At 49.1% G+C, this 13,675-nt stretch overlaps 3 protein-coding genes across 5 annotated transcripts; 2 read left to right on the top strand and 1 right to left on the bottom strand.

The window, feature by feature from the left end:
* The first annotated feature begins 610 nt into the window (after positions 1–610).
* On the top strand, positions 611–3,443 carry Tipe2 (TNF alpha induced protein 8 like 2). 2 transcript variants are annotated; one of them, XM_021157871.3, is made up of 2 exons: positions 611–647; positions 2,358–3,443. In XM_021157871.3, exon 2 carries the CDS (start codon positions 2,404–2,406, stop codon positions 2,956–2,958), a length of 555 nt encoding a protein of 184 aa, XP_021013530.1. In that variant the 5' UTR covers positions 611–647; positions 2,358–2,403; the 3' UTR covers positions 2,959–3,443. The 2 variants fall into 2 exon arrangements, with proteins under 2 accessions (XP_021013530.1, XP_021013531.1); XM_021157872.2 differs by having other exon boundaries at positions 623–647; positions 2,375–3,443.
* Positions 3,444–9,015, bottom strand: Lysmd1 (LysM domain containing 1). The gene is made up of 3 exons (XM_021157870.3): positions 8,127–9,015; positions 4,940–5,301; positions 3,444–4,568 (listed from the first exon to the last, which is right to left on the bottom strand). Exons 1-3 carry the CDS (start codon positions 8,304–8,306, stop codon positions 4,430–4,432), a joined length of 681 nt encoding a protein of 226 aa, XP_021013529.1. The 5' UTR covers positions 8,307–9,015; the 3' UTR covers positions 3,444–4,429.
* A 56-nt stretch (positions 9,016–9,071) lies between these two features.
* Positions 9,072–13,299, top strand: Scnm1 (sodium channel modifier 1). Of its 2 annotated transcripts, none has more exons than XM_085835676.1 (7): positions 9,072–9,278; positions 9,495–9,565; positions 9,825–9,913; positions 10,002–10,096; positions 10,205–10,293; positions 11,228–11,321; positions 11,950–12,655. In XM_085835676.1, the coding sequence occupies exons 1-7, from the start codon at positions 9,228–9,230 to the stop codon at positions 12,103–12,105; spliced, it is 645 nt and encodes a 214-aa protein (XP_085691802.1). In that variant the 5' UTR covers positions 9,072–9,227; the 3' UTR covers positions 12,106–12,655. The 2 variants fall into 2 exon arrangements, with proteins under 2 accessions (XP_085691802.1, XP_021013528.1); XM_021157869.3 differs by lacking the exons at positions 11,228–11,321; positions 11,950–12,655 and adding exons at positions 12,662–12,856; positions 13,135–13,299 and having other exon boundaries at positions 9,075–9,278.
* Positions 13,300–13,675: the final 376 nt, after the last annotated feature.

A 13,675-nucleotide genomic window follows, 5' to 3' on the forward strand; every position in this document is an offset into this window, starting at 1 on the left:
GCCTTGAACTCAGAGATCAGATTGTCTCTGCCTCCAGAATGCTGGGATTAAAGGTGTAGTTTTACCTCATTGGAGTCTATCCTCATTTATCAGGCCTTTTAAAGCTATTAAGCGCTGTACTCCAGCGTTTTGGTTCGATGCTGACACCTGCTGGTCACGCATGGCTCAGCAGCCCTAACCTTGGCACCTACCTCCTGCCTGCTCTGGCTGGGGCAGTCTGTGCCAGTCTTACCTTCTAGGGCCTGAAGATGCTTGTATAATGCTGTTCTACTACAGCACTAGATGATCTTTCAGTACTTCCCTCACTGTCTCTCACATTAAAATCTGGACTCTGCACGGTTTTCAGTACCACAAAAATATTAGGCAGCAAGAAAGAAGCAGACCTTTTATTAGGTGGAGGTGTGTAAATCCGTCCTTGCCACTTCAGTCGGTGCTTCCTACAGAATTCCATACCTTTTGACCTTTGTCTTATTTCTAGGCGGCTCTTGGAACACTGGACTTCTTGGTGACAGTGATGATGAACCGGAGGTGGAGAGTAGATAGGCGGGGCCTGGGGTGGGGCTAGACCAAAGGGCCTCTTAGGAGCTTCTCCATTCTGTGAGCTCTCAGAAACATCCAAGGCCAGACTGGCACCCAGCACACGGCAGGTGAGAGTCTGGCAATGACAGAGGGCGGGTTTCGGGGTGACACTGACAGGATATCCCGACCCTTTCACCTTCACCTTTCTTTCCGTCTTGTGAAACTCTCGCTTGTAGAATTCTTGGGTCTCCCCTTCTCTCCCCAGAACCATTTTGGTGTATTTAGTGGATGGGGCAAGGCTGTCTGAGAGTGAGACCTGGCTTGGGATGGGGGCTGAGTCTAGAGCTGAGGGACAGAGGTGCACATGGAGTAACGACTAGAGATTTAGAGATCTACAGTATCTTCGGACATGGAAGTACAGTGACGCAAAGTGAAAGAAACCTCTGCTAGGCTAGAGATTCATGAGGGTCACGTAGAGGCTGGGACAAAAAGAGTGAGTGACATAGCTACCCTGGGAGGACTGGGGACCTAGTTGGAGATGGCAAAGAGGGCAATAGAGAGCTGGGTAAGAGGAGGGCAGGTAGGGAAGGAAAGCGGGCCCCTATGGAAAAATCACCTCCACTGTGAAAGATCCACAGGGCAAGGCAGAAACAAATCAAGATGGCAGGTTCCCATTGGAGTGATTCGGCTGTGGGAGAGAGTCCCCTGGCTGTCCTCCCTCTGAGAGGACTCCTATTTTCATTTTAGGGAGAGAGGGTGAGGTTGCTCCTCATTGCGGTCACAGCCACATCCTGCAGAGCCGGGGAGGGGGAAGTAAGAAGCAAAACAAGCAGAAGCAGCACAATCAAGGCCCATGGTGAGAAGACCCTGTCTGTAGGCACAGGATATACCACCAAGATATAGCCAGCCGGAGACCACTACCTGCCACCGCCTCAGCCACCCTTCGTGGGCTGTGACTGGCAGCACTCCTTGTTGGAGGGCGAATGTGGAGGGATTATTTGACTTGTAGCTATTTTTTCTCATAATTTGTATCTGTTACTTATTATGTATATGTGTGAGTAGAGGCCAGAGGTGTTGCGTCTCCCTGGAGCTAGTTATAGGTGACTGTGAGCATCTGTTGTCTGAGACATCTGCCCCACTCCTTGAAGCCTGTTTTCATATTTACTAGGCAAAGTTGCTTAAGATCTCTTAGCTTTGCCCAGAGGTGGTGGCACATGCCTTTAATCCCATCACTTAGGAGGCAGAGGCAGGCAGATCTCAGTTCAAGGCCACCCTAGTCTACAGAGCGAGTTCTAGGACAGCCAGGATTATACAGAGAAACTCTGTCTTGAAAAAACAAAAACAACAAAAAAAAGAGTCCTTCAGCCTGAGATTTCTCACTGTAAAATAGGGCTTGTCACCCTTATGAAGTTGGTAAACCAAGGCAGTTCATATCAAGCACTTGGCACACAGTATGTTCAAAAAAAAAAAAGCCAAGTGTTCTATTTAAGATTCTGGGGACCCTGTATCTCTCACTTCTTTTAAGACTTTATGGTACCCCCACTGACATGAGCTTTGGATCTCAAGCCTGGAAACAGAGGGGCGCTGTGCAAATTCCCTGTCGGTTGGCCGCCGCATAGCCCGCTGCCCTAAGACTCCAGTCATGCCCACACTCCTCCAGCCAGGCTCCCCCTGCTCCTCGCCGCTGTTTTGGAGACACAGCTGTCTTGTTTACAGCACGGAAGGGAAAAAGCAGAAGCAAAGCCTACAGGATGGAGGGGCCCAGGGGAGTGGGAAGACAAAGCAGGCAGAGCAGTGAAGATGAGGAAAAGCCATTTCTCTCCTTTTCTCTCATTAAGCCGGTTGCCTCTTCCAGTGACTGATCACACACCGACCGCAAGCACCATGGAGTCCTTCAGCTCAAAGAGTCTGGCACTACAAGCGGAGAAGAAGCTGCTGAGTAAAATGGCTGGTCGGTCCGTGGCGCATCTCTTTATCGACGAGACCAGCAGCGAGGTGCTAGATGAGCTTTACCGAGTGTCCAAAGAATACACGCACAGCCGGCCCAAGGCACAGCGGGTGATCAAAGACCTCATCAAGGTGGCCGTCAAAGTGGCCGTGCTGCACCGCAGTGGCTGCTTTGGCCCTGGGGAGCTGGCTCTGGCTACACGGTTTCGTCAGAAGCTACGGCAGGGCGCCATGACCGCACTTAGCTTCGGTGAGGTGGACTTCACCTTTGAGGCTGCCGTGCTAGCAGGTCTGCTTGTCGAGTGCCGGGACATTCTGCTGGAGCTGGTGGAGCACCACCTCACACCCAAGTCACATGACCGCATCAGGCACGTGTTTGATCACTACTCTGACCCCGACCTGCTGGCTGCCCTCTATGGGCCTGACTTCACTCAGCACCTTGGCAAGATCTGTGATGGGCTCCGGAAGCTGCTGGACGAGGGCAAGCTCTGAAGCTCCGGAGCCCGGAGCTCAGCACACTGGACTATGGCAAAATGACTGACTGGGAAATGACACATCGGGCTTTCTAACCCTGCACCAATGCTTCTCGATCCCCTGGCTTCACTCTCTCCCAAGAGTGCTATAGACACTGAGGCCACCCCCACCCCCAAACTGCTGCTGGGGCAAAGCAAGGCTGAGCTGAGTGAGGCGGCTCTCGCTCCCATCCAGTTCCAGTAAAGGAAACAGCTGACTGAAGAAGAAGTGAAACTCAGGTCGGCTTCTCCCGGGAGGGCTGCCCAGAACCAGGGGATCCTCCTCCTCCACAAACCCGAGGAAGGGGACACTAAAGGCCACACGCAGGAAGGTGGCCATCAGAGACCTCCTGGATCTCCTAGAGTTGGAGGCAGCACTAGGACACATACAGACTCTGTGTTCCAGAGCTTCTAGAAGGAGCTGGGGGAAGGGAGGTACAGGGGAAATAAAACCACTAAAGCACGCACAGGGCTCACGGTTTAATCTCTCGAGCTCCATACACAGGCTAAACATAGAGGAGAGGTCTAGAAACAACACTTATTCCCACTCCTGAACAGGAGACAGACTCCAGGACTACTGTGCCGCCATGCCTATTTCGTCACTTAAGGAGCAAAAGACAAACTGTCCTGCAGATCAGGTACAGATTACAGATACATATGCAGTGAGGGGCAAGGCATAGGCAGGCTAGGGTGTGTAACAAAGACACTTCTGTAACTATTCTCCTTGAACCCCAAAGCATCTTCCACTCCTTAGCCCCACCACGTGCTGGGGAGAGGAGAGGAGCTGGAAGAAGGATGCTTAGTCAGTAGCCCATCCCACTGCCTTCTCTCCGAGCCAAGGGGTGGGAAAGGTTGTAGGGAATTCCTAGTCACAGCTTCGTCCTACCCTTTACCTTGGGAGTGCGGAAAACTCAGTGCAGTCTACCATTCTGTGGTGAGCGTCACCAACTCCCAGGCCTCAGTAACAAGCTTCGCTAGGAAAGTGGGACAGGCGAGCAGCCAGCCGCCTCCACTTACAGTTCTGGGCTTCCCTATCTTCAGTGATATGGAAATTCCCCCCTCTTTTCTCAGTTAAGAGGAGAAAGGAGTTAGATATAGCAAATAAATATTACTTCAATATAGCACCAAATAAATTAGGTAAGATCATTGGAGATGGGGAGGGGTCTCTGCTTCCCTGCTCTAAGGCCAGGGAATGCTCAACGGGACAGCGAGGGCATAGAAGAGCCTTTGAATCTAAAGGCTAACTCTAGATTCAGCCCAAGAACTGGGAAGAGCTCTGCTCCCACTCCCTGTGCTTGCCACTAAGTGTCCCCAGTGAAGAAATCTTGGCAAAGATGCCTGGAGAGGAGTGAGGCAGGCTGGGAAGCTCTGCTCTTCAGCCTCACCTCAGACTCCTCTCCCCCTTGGGCTGGTCCTTCAACATCCTGCCTGGCTCATCAGTTCTGTGGACATCAGAGTTTGAAGATTTCATCTTCCTGGTCCCGCAGTGTCTGGGTCCGAGATGTCCGGGTGAGCGGCACAGGGCCTAGGACTGCTCGCTGCTGCATCCGAGGGGAGCTAGGGTAGAGACCCTTGTCCTCCTCAGGTACCCTGCGGATGAGGGAAGGGAGAAAGAGCAACAAATCAAGACAAGGACCTGAGAATGGAACAGTGAGTGGGGGGTGGGGGAGGGGAGGCTGCCTCCCTTTGTTTCACAAGTTGGATGGAGTCTCGGGATCCTCTGAAGAAGTTACTCCCAAGGCTTCTTCCCAGTACACTAGTGAGTACAACCCCACAGAACCTACTTTCCCACGCACTACCCCATTCCAGATGCCACTGGCTCTTTCATGGTTTGGGGACCACATGGGGAGAAAGGCATCCACTTGCCTGTCCTCTTTGGCACTTTGGTTACTCCTTAGTTTGTGACCAGCTAAAAGAAGGGGGTCTCTGCAGGGAGCTAGAGGGAGCGGCCAGAGACTCACCCACTCTCCCCTTTCCTCAGCTTCTGGGCAGCAGCCTTCTTTGACAGGCTGATCTGTGAGTCAAGCTTCTTAAGGAAATCAGAGGCAGAAAGGTCATGGCTGGGGGTGGAGGTTTCCTGGTGAGGCGGGAGGTCTGTGCCATTGGGCCGCCCCGACCCTGACCCTTGATTCTTCCTCTTCCCCGAAGACGATCTGATCTCATCCTTACTCGGGCGTACCTCTTCCTCTCCATCATTTTCCTCCTCAGAATCCAAACCATTAAACAAGTCTCTGGGCTCTGTCAGGATGGGGATGTAGAGCGTTTTCTTCAGGAAGATGGAGTCGTTAGTATAAAGGCGGTTTGTACGCTTAATCTGTTCCATCTTCAAACAAAATCAACAAAATTAATGTCTGACAGTAAAACCCACCAATCTCATTAAAAATAGCAAGCTTTTTTCTTCCTTTTCACTATGTAGACCAGGTGCTCTCAAACATTTCTGGCTTAGTATTCCAAACTTTTATTATTGGTGTGTGTGGTTGAAGACAGTGTACTTGTGGGTAGGGCCTGGAGGCTGCTATAGGGTTTATTATATGTGTGTGACAAGCACTTTTATTAACTGAGTTACCAAATGAGCCATATTTCTAGGCCACCAACTCAAAGTTTTTAAGTAATTGTACAACATTATTTGACACCATAAAAAGCTAGCTAAAATATAAAAAAGAGCTGATATTAATCTTGTTTTATAATTTTCATACTTTTTAGTCTTAGGATACCTTCACATTTTTAAAAATTATTGAGGTGAGGCTGGAGAGATGGCTCAGCCATTAAGAGCACTGACTGTTCTTTCAGAGGTCCTGAGTTCAATTCCCAGCACCCATATGGTGGCTTACAATCATCTGTAATGAGGTCCAATGTCCCCTTCTGGTGTGTCTGAAGACAACTACAGTCTGTAACTCCAGATCCAGGTGATCCCCTGACCTCTATAGGCACCAGGCACCCCATAGCAAACGGGCATACATGCATGTGTAGCCCTGGATGTCCTTGAACTCACTCTATAGACCAGGTTTGCCTCAAATTCAGAGATCCACCTGCTTATTCCCCCCACCAACCCACCCTGTGCTAGGATTAAAGGCATGTGCTACCACTCCAAGCTAATAGTGCAATTCTCTAATCCCAGCCCTTGGAAAGCTGAGGCAGGCAGGTCTCTGAGTGTGAAGCCAACTAAACTACATACTGAGACCTTGACTAATAATAAAATAAGTAAATGAGTCTTGGTGTCTAGAGTTGTAGCTCCATGGTAGAGAGCTTGCCTAGTGTGTGCAGTCCTAGACTGGACCCCTGGCAGACCTCAGATATTAAGTAAATAAACACCTCACATGTGTTCTCTTATACTCGCACCCACCACGGCCACACGTGACTGTCCTTCCTCTTTCATGCCCACAGCTTTCTCTTGATATCTAGAAAAATCTATTAACCCTCTAGCTAGCATAGCAACTTCCTATGGCTCTTCATTGAATGAGGATTCAAAGAGGATTCAAGAACTGTGTCTATTTAGCCCCGACAGGAAGTGTCTAGCCTTGTCTCTCTTCTGCATTCTACCACTGAATTACACTTTCAACTCCAGTACCCTGGTTTTGTTATATGTGGAGCTGGCCTAGAACTCTGCATCCCTTTGACTTAGGTTCCTGAGGGCTAACATCAGAAGTTTGGCATGGACCACCAAGTCTGGCTTTCAGACTTTTTTTTTTGTTTGTTTGTTTTTGTTTTTGTTTTTGTTTTTCGAGACAGGGTTTTTCTGTGTAGCCCTGGCTGTCCTGGAACTCACTCTGTAGACCAGGCTGGCCTCGAACTCAGAAATCCGCTTGCCTCTGCCTCCCGAGTGCTGGGATTAAAGGCGTGCACCACCACGCCCTGCCAGACTTTTTTTTAGCCCTGGCTGTCCTGAAACTCGCTCTATAAACCAGGCTGGCCTCCAACTCAGAAATCTGTCTGCCTCTGCTTCCCAAATGTTGGGATTAAAGGGGTACACTGCCATGCCTGGCAGCTTTGAATCATCTTTTAAACTCCCACATGACTGAGACTATGCCAGGGTTTAGAGGCATAATGTTGAAAGGAACCGATTTCAGCTCTTAAAGCTTGTGGGCTGCTGGAAGACAAGGATACAAACAACTGGGCTGAACAGATTTGTAGGTGGGAACAGAGGGGAAAGTTTCTAGGTCTTCAAGGCCCGTGGTGATGGTACTCCTAAAGCCTGCACCTCAGAGTGTGGTTGTCACACTCCTAATCTCAGCAGTCATGATGCAAGAACACCGGAAGTTCTAGGCCACACTGTCTAGAAAATCCACCCCCCACGCCCCCCACAAAACCCCACATCAAATACTATCTACTCCCACTTCTGAGCAAGATTCAAATAGTTCTGGATCTCCGACCCCTTGTGGATATTGCTTACACCATTTCTTGTTTCTTCTCTGTTCCTCATGAGAATTTAAATTCCATGAGCACATCGACAAACGTATGCCGTGTCTCCAGAAAGGCTTACCTTATGCTTTAAGTAGAGCAACACTGGAATTTGTCTAAACCCAACATTTGTTTGTATGTGGTAAAACAGGATATAGACAGGAAGGCTGCAACTTTAATGCAAGGTATTTTTTATGCCCATCAAACCACTCCTAGAGAGGACCTGAAACACTTGGAGTATGTAGAGGGCACTTGTTTTGTGCCTCCTCACAAGGAAAACAGAGCCCTGGGGTGGAAATAAGAACTACCAACAGGCATCCTTCAGAGTGCTAGTAAAAGTCAGCTCTTCCTTACCGGTCACTACATCCCCATCCCCACCCCACCCCACCCTGCATGGCGAATAGTATGGGCCTTAGAGTCAGACAGAAACCTTACTCTGACACTCAAATGATTTGACCTTGATCAAACTGGTTTATCAGTCTTAAGTTGATAGGGACACAGGTCTAGTTAATGGCTGTAAGCCCCGCCCCCACTCACCCACCTCCCTCACCATCTACAGGAGTTGCTCCTCCCACTGGGATAGTTGGGCAGATCTGTCCCAACAGTGCTCCGCTGAGATGTGAAAGCAAAATAAGGAAGAAAAAAACAAAAAACAAAAAACAGACCATAATAGAATTTAAATAATGTGAGAGGAGGCAGCTTAGCGGGCCACCCACTTTCTCAGGACTATCTCAATTCTGGAAGACTCACCGTTACCCCGTATTTGAGTGCTAATCCAGCCAGGGTGTCTCCAGGCTCCAACTGATGCTCCAGGCGTCTTTCCCTCACTGGGGAGCAGGATGATTGTACCAGGCTTCCATAAGAACGAGCACGGCTACCATGCAGCAGCCCTGACCCCCCAAGGGGAGGCTGTCTAGAGGGAGAAGCCATCTCCTCACTGCCAAGACCTAGGGTCACAACTGAGGGAAGCCCAGCTAAGTAACAGTGACAGCCGAACCCAAGGAATGGATATTCAGATAATTCGTTTTCTCTTCTCTCGTCTCTCTTCAGTCTCCCGACTCTCGAGAGACTACATTCGTCGTCCTCCTCTTGCTGCTTCTTACCGTGCCTGGAGTTACAGTCCGTCTCTTAAGAAGTCTGCCAGGCCGGTTACATTTCTTTTTCCACGAGCTCCTTAGCCATAAGTATCTTCCCTGAGCTGTCAGTCGCTGACCCGGTTGACTTTCGACGCCCCCTCCCCAACTCCTCGCAAGCCTGATCTCTGACCTTTGAACCCTAGACACCCTCATCAACACTCTTCCTTCAGTGTATCCCCACATCCAACAGTCGGGATGCCGGGTGCTCCCACATCCTCTCTGTTCCAAATAAGGCCCACCCCAGGTAGGTTGTGGCTGAGGAGTACGAGCCTGAGGCCAGCAAGAGTTTGTAGTATATAGTCCACTGAGATCCCCGACGCCTCGCTCCACATCAGGAGGGTCCCACCCTGAAATTCCGGCTCCACATACAGGATCTTGAGTCTCCGAACACCTGGATCCTTCGAGATGTAAGGTCCTGTGTCCAGGTGAGCAGTGTGCTCTTCAAAAAAATAAAATAATAAAATAAATAACCCAAAGACTTCATTTCCCAAAAGGCACAGCGTCTCAAAGTATCATAGGAAATGCAGGCCCCCTCAGGGCGCTGGAGGCGGGTCTTCCGGTTCGCGCGACGCAAGCGTGGAACAGCATCCCCGGAAGTACAGATTCAACAAGAAAGAAACCGGAAGCAGAGAAGGCGATAGTGTACTCTTCCTACGGTGGCCTAAAGGAGCAGCGAAGTAGGCTTCGGGGAATTTATCGTAGTCTCACAGTCGCTATGTCTTTTAAGAGGGAAGGGGACGACTGGAGTCAACTCAATGTGCTCAAAGTAAGCCCTAGTGAGAGTCTGATCACCTTCAGCCGCCCTGTTGTTTTGTTTTGTTGCTCTGGCGACATCTAGGGGAGGGCTTACGGGACCAGAACTGAGTGGTGACCCCTTCTACCCTATGATCTGCATAGCCCCGTGTGCCATTTGACTCCTTATCCATACTATTTCATTTCCATCCGTCCCTCTTACTCATTTCCCCTATCCTGCTCCCTGCAGAAACGGAGAGTTGGGGACCTGCTGGCTAGTTACATCCCTGAGGACGAGGCGCTGATGCTGCGGGATGGACGGTGAGAGCGAAGAGTGGATCAAACCTGGAGATTCGGGGATCAGAGGCTCGACAAACTTTTGTCACTAAGGAGTTCAGGAGTATAATAGGACTTTTTGGCTGGAAGTGAAGTGTAAGGGGTGGAGATCGGGAAACCTGGGAGTTGGTGGAGTACTATGACAGAAATAGGACCTAGTCACCATAGCAAGAACACCCCGACTGCGGGCTCTCGAACATACAACATACACACCACACACATCATTCACTTCTCGTTTCCCTAGCTTTGCTTGTGCCATCTGCCCCCATCGACCAGTACTAGACACGCTGGCCATGTTGACAGCCCACCGTGCAGGCAAGAAGCATTTGTCCAGTAAGTATCAGAGAAGTGGGGAGGGCAGGAGATGGAGAGCAAGCCACCAGGCATTGTGCTTTTCATTCCTCCTTGCTTTTGTTCTCAGGTCTGAAGCTTTTCTATGGCAAAAAGCAGACAGGCAAGGGAACAGAGCAAAATCCAAGACAGCAGAACGAATTGAAGACAGAAAGCAAAACTGAGGTGAGAGGGCATCAGGTGTGGTTTAGACAGGGCTATACTGCACACAACAGGCTTGAGGGAACGTTTGCTCCTAACAGCTCTAACTCTGTCTCTTCTCTTCATCACCAGGCTCCTTTGCTAGCCCAGACTCGAATCATCACCCAGAATGCTCTACACAGAGCTCCCCACTATAACAGTTGCTGCCGGAGGAAGCGCAGGTCCGTGGAATGGGAAAGCCAGGAGTGGAAAAGGGTAGAAGGAAATAGATGACTTTAAAGTTAGTGCTCTCCAGATTGTATTCCGAGAAATAATAATCTTGTGGAAATGTTTTTTTAAAATGGTGGTGGGGGCTGGACAGATGGCTCAGCGGTTAAGAGCACTGACTGCTCTTCCAGAGGTCCTGGATTCAATTTCCAGCAACCACATTGTGGTTCACAACCATCTGTAATGGGATCTGGTGCCCTCTTCTGGTGTGTCTGAAGACAGCTACAGTGTACTCATATATAAAAAAGAAATCATAAACCATCATTTTTTCAGGTTTTTTTTTTTTTTTTTTTTTTTTTTTTGGTTTTTTTGGTTTTTTGAGACAGGGTTTTTCTGTGTAGCCCTGGCTGTCCTGGAACTCACCCTGTAGACCAGTGCCCGGCGGTTTATGATTTAAAAATAAATTTTTTAGCAAGTAGAAAATTGTAGAAGAGCCGAGCGTGGTGGCGCACGCCTTTAGTCCCAGCACTCGGGAGGCAGAGGCAGGCGGATTTCTGAGTTCGAGGCCAGCCTGGTCTACAAGGTGAGTGCCAGGACAGCCAAGGCTATACAGAGAAACCCTGTCTGGAAAAAAAAAAAAAAAAAAAAAAAAAAAAAAAACAAAAAAAAAAGAAAATTTTAGAAGAATCATACTTAGTAGGAACATTAAGGCTTGGTGAGATGCCTCAGTGGTTAGGAACGCAGGGGGCTCTTCCAGAAGTCCTGAATTCAATTCTTAGCAACCACATGGTGGCTCACAACCATCCAAAAGGGATCTCTTCTGGCATGTAGGTATACATGCAGACAGAGCACTCCTATATTTTAAAAAGTGCAATAAATAAATACATTCAAAAAGAGAGAATTGTAACATTAGTAGAGCACAGTGGTGTACTTTTTGTTTGTTTGTAGCCCTGGCTGTTCTGGAACCCTGCTATTTAGACCAAGGTGGCCTCATATTCACAGAGATCTGCCTGCTTTTGTCCCTCAACTGTTGGGATTAAAGGTGAGCACTCTATGCCTGGCTTTGGAAAACCTTAAGACAAAAACTTAGAACTAGCGGGGCAGTGGTGGTGCACGCCTTTAGTCCCAGCACTTGGGAGGCAGAAGCAGGTGGATTTCTGAGTTTGAGGCCAGCCTGGTCTACAGAGTGAGCTCCAGGACAGCCAGGACTACACAGAGAAACCCTGTCTCGAAAAACCAAACCAAACCAAACCAACCAACCAAAACACAAAAAAATCCCTTAGAACTATATTAGAACATAAGGAATATGGAAAGTTACAGAACTTATGGAATGTCTGTCTATATTGAGATAATTTATTGTAATGACTTACAGTTTGTAGTCCAACCCAACAATGGGCAGCTGTGAACGGGAAGTCTAAGAATCTAGTATGCTCAGTCCCACGAGGCTGGCTGTTTCAGCTGGTCTTGTAGAAGTAGGTTCCAAAGATGTGCTTGGCGAGTAAGTGCAAGCAGCGGAAGAAGAGTGAGTCTGCCTTCTTCCAGTGGTCTCTGTAGGCCTCCAGCAGAAGGTGCGGCCTACATGAAAGTGTGTGCACCACACCTGGATCTGGGACTTGCTTTGTCCCGGGCTGACTTTGAATCAGAGTTCTCCTTGCCTCCTGGGATTAAAGGCATGTTATACCTTGCCTGGACCTAAGCTTTTCACAGCCACTATGCCTCAAGATCTCCATGCCAAGAGCCAGATCAGAAGCCTGAGTCTTCCAGCCTCAAGATCTGGATCACAGGTGTGCCCTCCAATTCTGGATTGTAGTTCATTCCAGACTTAGTTGACAACTAGGAATAGCCATTACAAACTATTAAGCTAGTTTTTCCTCAAATTCCTTTTTTTCTCCTTTATTTTTTATTTTATGTGCATTGGTGTTTTTCCTGCATATATGTCCGTGAGGGTGTGAGAGGTGGAGTTACAGATATTTGTGAGCTGTCGTGTGGGTGCTGGGAATTGAACCCAGGTCCTCTGGAAAAACAGCCAGTGGTCTTAACCACTGAGCCATCTCTCCAGCCCCAGCTTTTCTCAAGTTTCTAATTCCAAGGTCTTTCATACGTAGAATATTTAAGATCTTAAGGAACTGGAGCCAGGCAGTGGTGATGCACACCTTTAGTTCTAACACTTAGAAAGCAGAGGCAGGTGGATCTATGAGTTTGAGGCCAGCCTGACCTACTGAGTGAGTTCCCATCAGCCAGGACTTCACAGAGAAACCCTGTCTCAAATATCGAACAACCAGAAGTCTGAAAGAAATCAGTTTCAAGCGCTGCTCTTCTGGCTTGGGGGCCATGCTGCTTTCCTGTACTTAGTTTTACACACTTTGGTTCTTCTCTGCCCAGACCAGAAGTCCCTGCTCCCTTGGTCTCCAGTCCTCCTTTGCCAACTCCAGAGGTCCAACTCCAGAGTGCAGAGATCAGTAAGGAAGCTGAGCCTAGGGAGAGATCAGATGCCAAAGAGTCAGCAGCTCTCTTGGCCTCTGCACCCATGAGCCCCACCAAACGCCGAGTCCTGAACCATTACCTTACCCTCCGAAGGTGAGTGGGTGCTGGGTCGCTGTCCTCGGCTTTCCTTCTATTTCCCCGGGACCTGCCTGTTTTCAGACCAATCCAACTGCCTTTTTCTTATCACCAGTAACTTTTTAAAAACTTGTATTTGCTTATTTATCTATATAGGGGCACACTTATGTAAGTCTGAGGGCAGCTTACAGGGGTTTTCTTCCTTCCTATGCTGTAGGTTCCTGGGATGCAACGCAGCACGGGAAGCCTTTCATAAACCTCCTCCCTGACCAGTTCTCTTTCTCTCCTGCTTGCAGCTCTGGATGGGTCCCAGATGGACGAGGTCGATGGATAAAGGATGAAAATGTTGAGTTTGACTCTGATGAGGAAGAGCCCCCCGATCTCCCCTTGGACTAACAATGATAACCCCTTTCCCCATTTGTCCTACAAATAAACCGCAGTGGCTCCTGGGAGCACACTGATTCTCGAGTCCGGTTCCTTGTTCAGTCTCAGGATTTCAAGTCTGCTCCTTCACAGGCTGGCCACTCCTTCCCTACAAGGTACATGGCTCCCCATACTTCTGGCCCCTCCCCCACTTTCTCTCAAAACCTTGCCAAGCGTCAGCTGCATTCAGCCCGGTGCCCTATTAATAAGTCTGTCAGAAAGAGGTCGCTGCCCTTCATGGAGTCTGACTCCTTCCCCACCTCCACTGAGTCCTTTTCTCACAGATCACAGGAGGACTGTGGCTAGGCACTAAGGGGCTCTGGCCACCTCTGTCTACACCTTTGTCACAGAGGACTGAGGCCAAGTACCCTGCTGAGAGACTAAAGCCTTTGGCAGATTTATGGGGAACACAAG

Source organism: Mus caroli, unplaced genomic scaffold, assembly GCF_978045245.1.
Source record: "Mus caroli unplaced genomic scaffold, Mus_caroli_1 scaffold_3, whole genome shotgun sequence".
NCBI lineage: Eukaryota > Metazoa > Chordata > Mammalia > Rodentia > Muridae > Mus > Mus caroli.

Excerpts from the sequence above, each read along its gene's own strand:
- Tipe2 (XM_021157871.3), top strand. The coding sequence starts at position 2,404 with ATGGAGTCCTTCAGCTCAAAGAGTCTGGCACTACAAGCGGAGAAGAAG.
- Lysmd1 (XM_021157870.3), bottom strand. The coding sequence starts at position 8,306 with ATGGCTTCTCCCTCTAGACAGCCTCCCCTTGGGGGGTCAGGGCTGCTG. Across the intron at positions 5,302-8,126 it reads CACTCAAATACGGGGTAACG|ATGGAACAGATTAAGCGTAC; the intron begins GTGAGTCTTCCA and ends TTTTGTTTGAAG. Across the intron at positions 4,569-4,939 it reads CTGAGGAAAGGGGAGAGTGG|GGTACCTGAGGAGGACAAGG; the intron begins GTGAGTCTCTGG and ends CCTCATCCGCAG.
- Scnm1 (XM_021157869.3), top strand. The coding sequence starts at position 9,228 with ATGTCTTTTAAGAGGGAAGGGGACGACTGGAGTCAACTCAATGTGCTC. Across the intron at positions 9,279-9,494 it reads GTCAACTCAATGTGCTCAAA|AAACGGAGAGTTGGGGACCT; the intron begins GTAAGCCCTAGT and ends TGCTCCCTGCAG. Across the intron at positions 10,294-12,661 it reads TGCTGCCGGAGGAAGCGCAG|ACCAGAAGTCCCTGCTCCCT; the intron begins GTCCGTGGAATG and ends TTCTCTGCCCAG.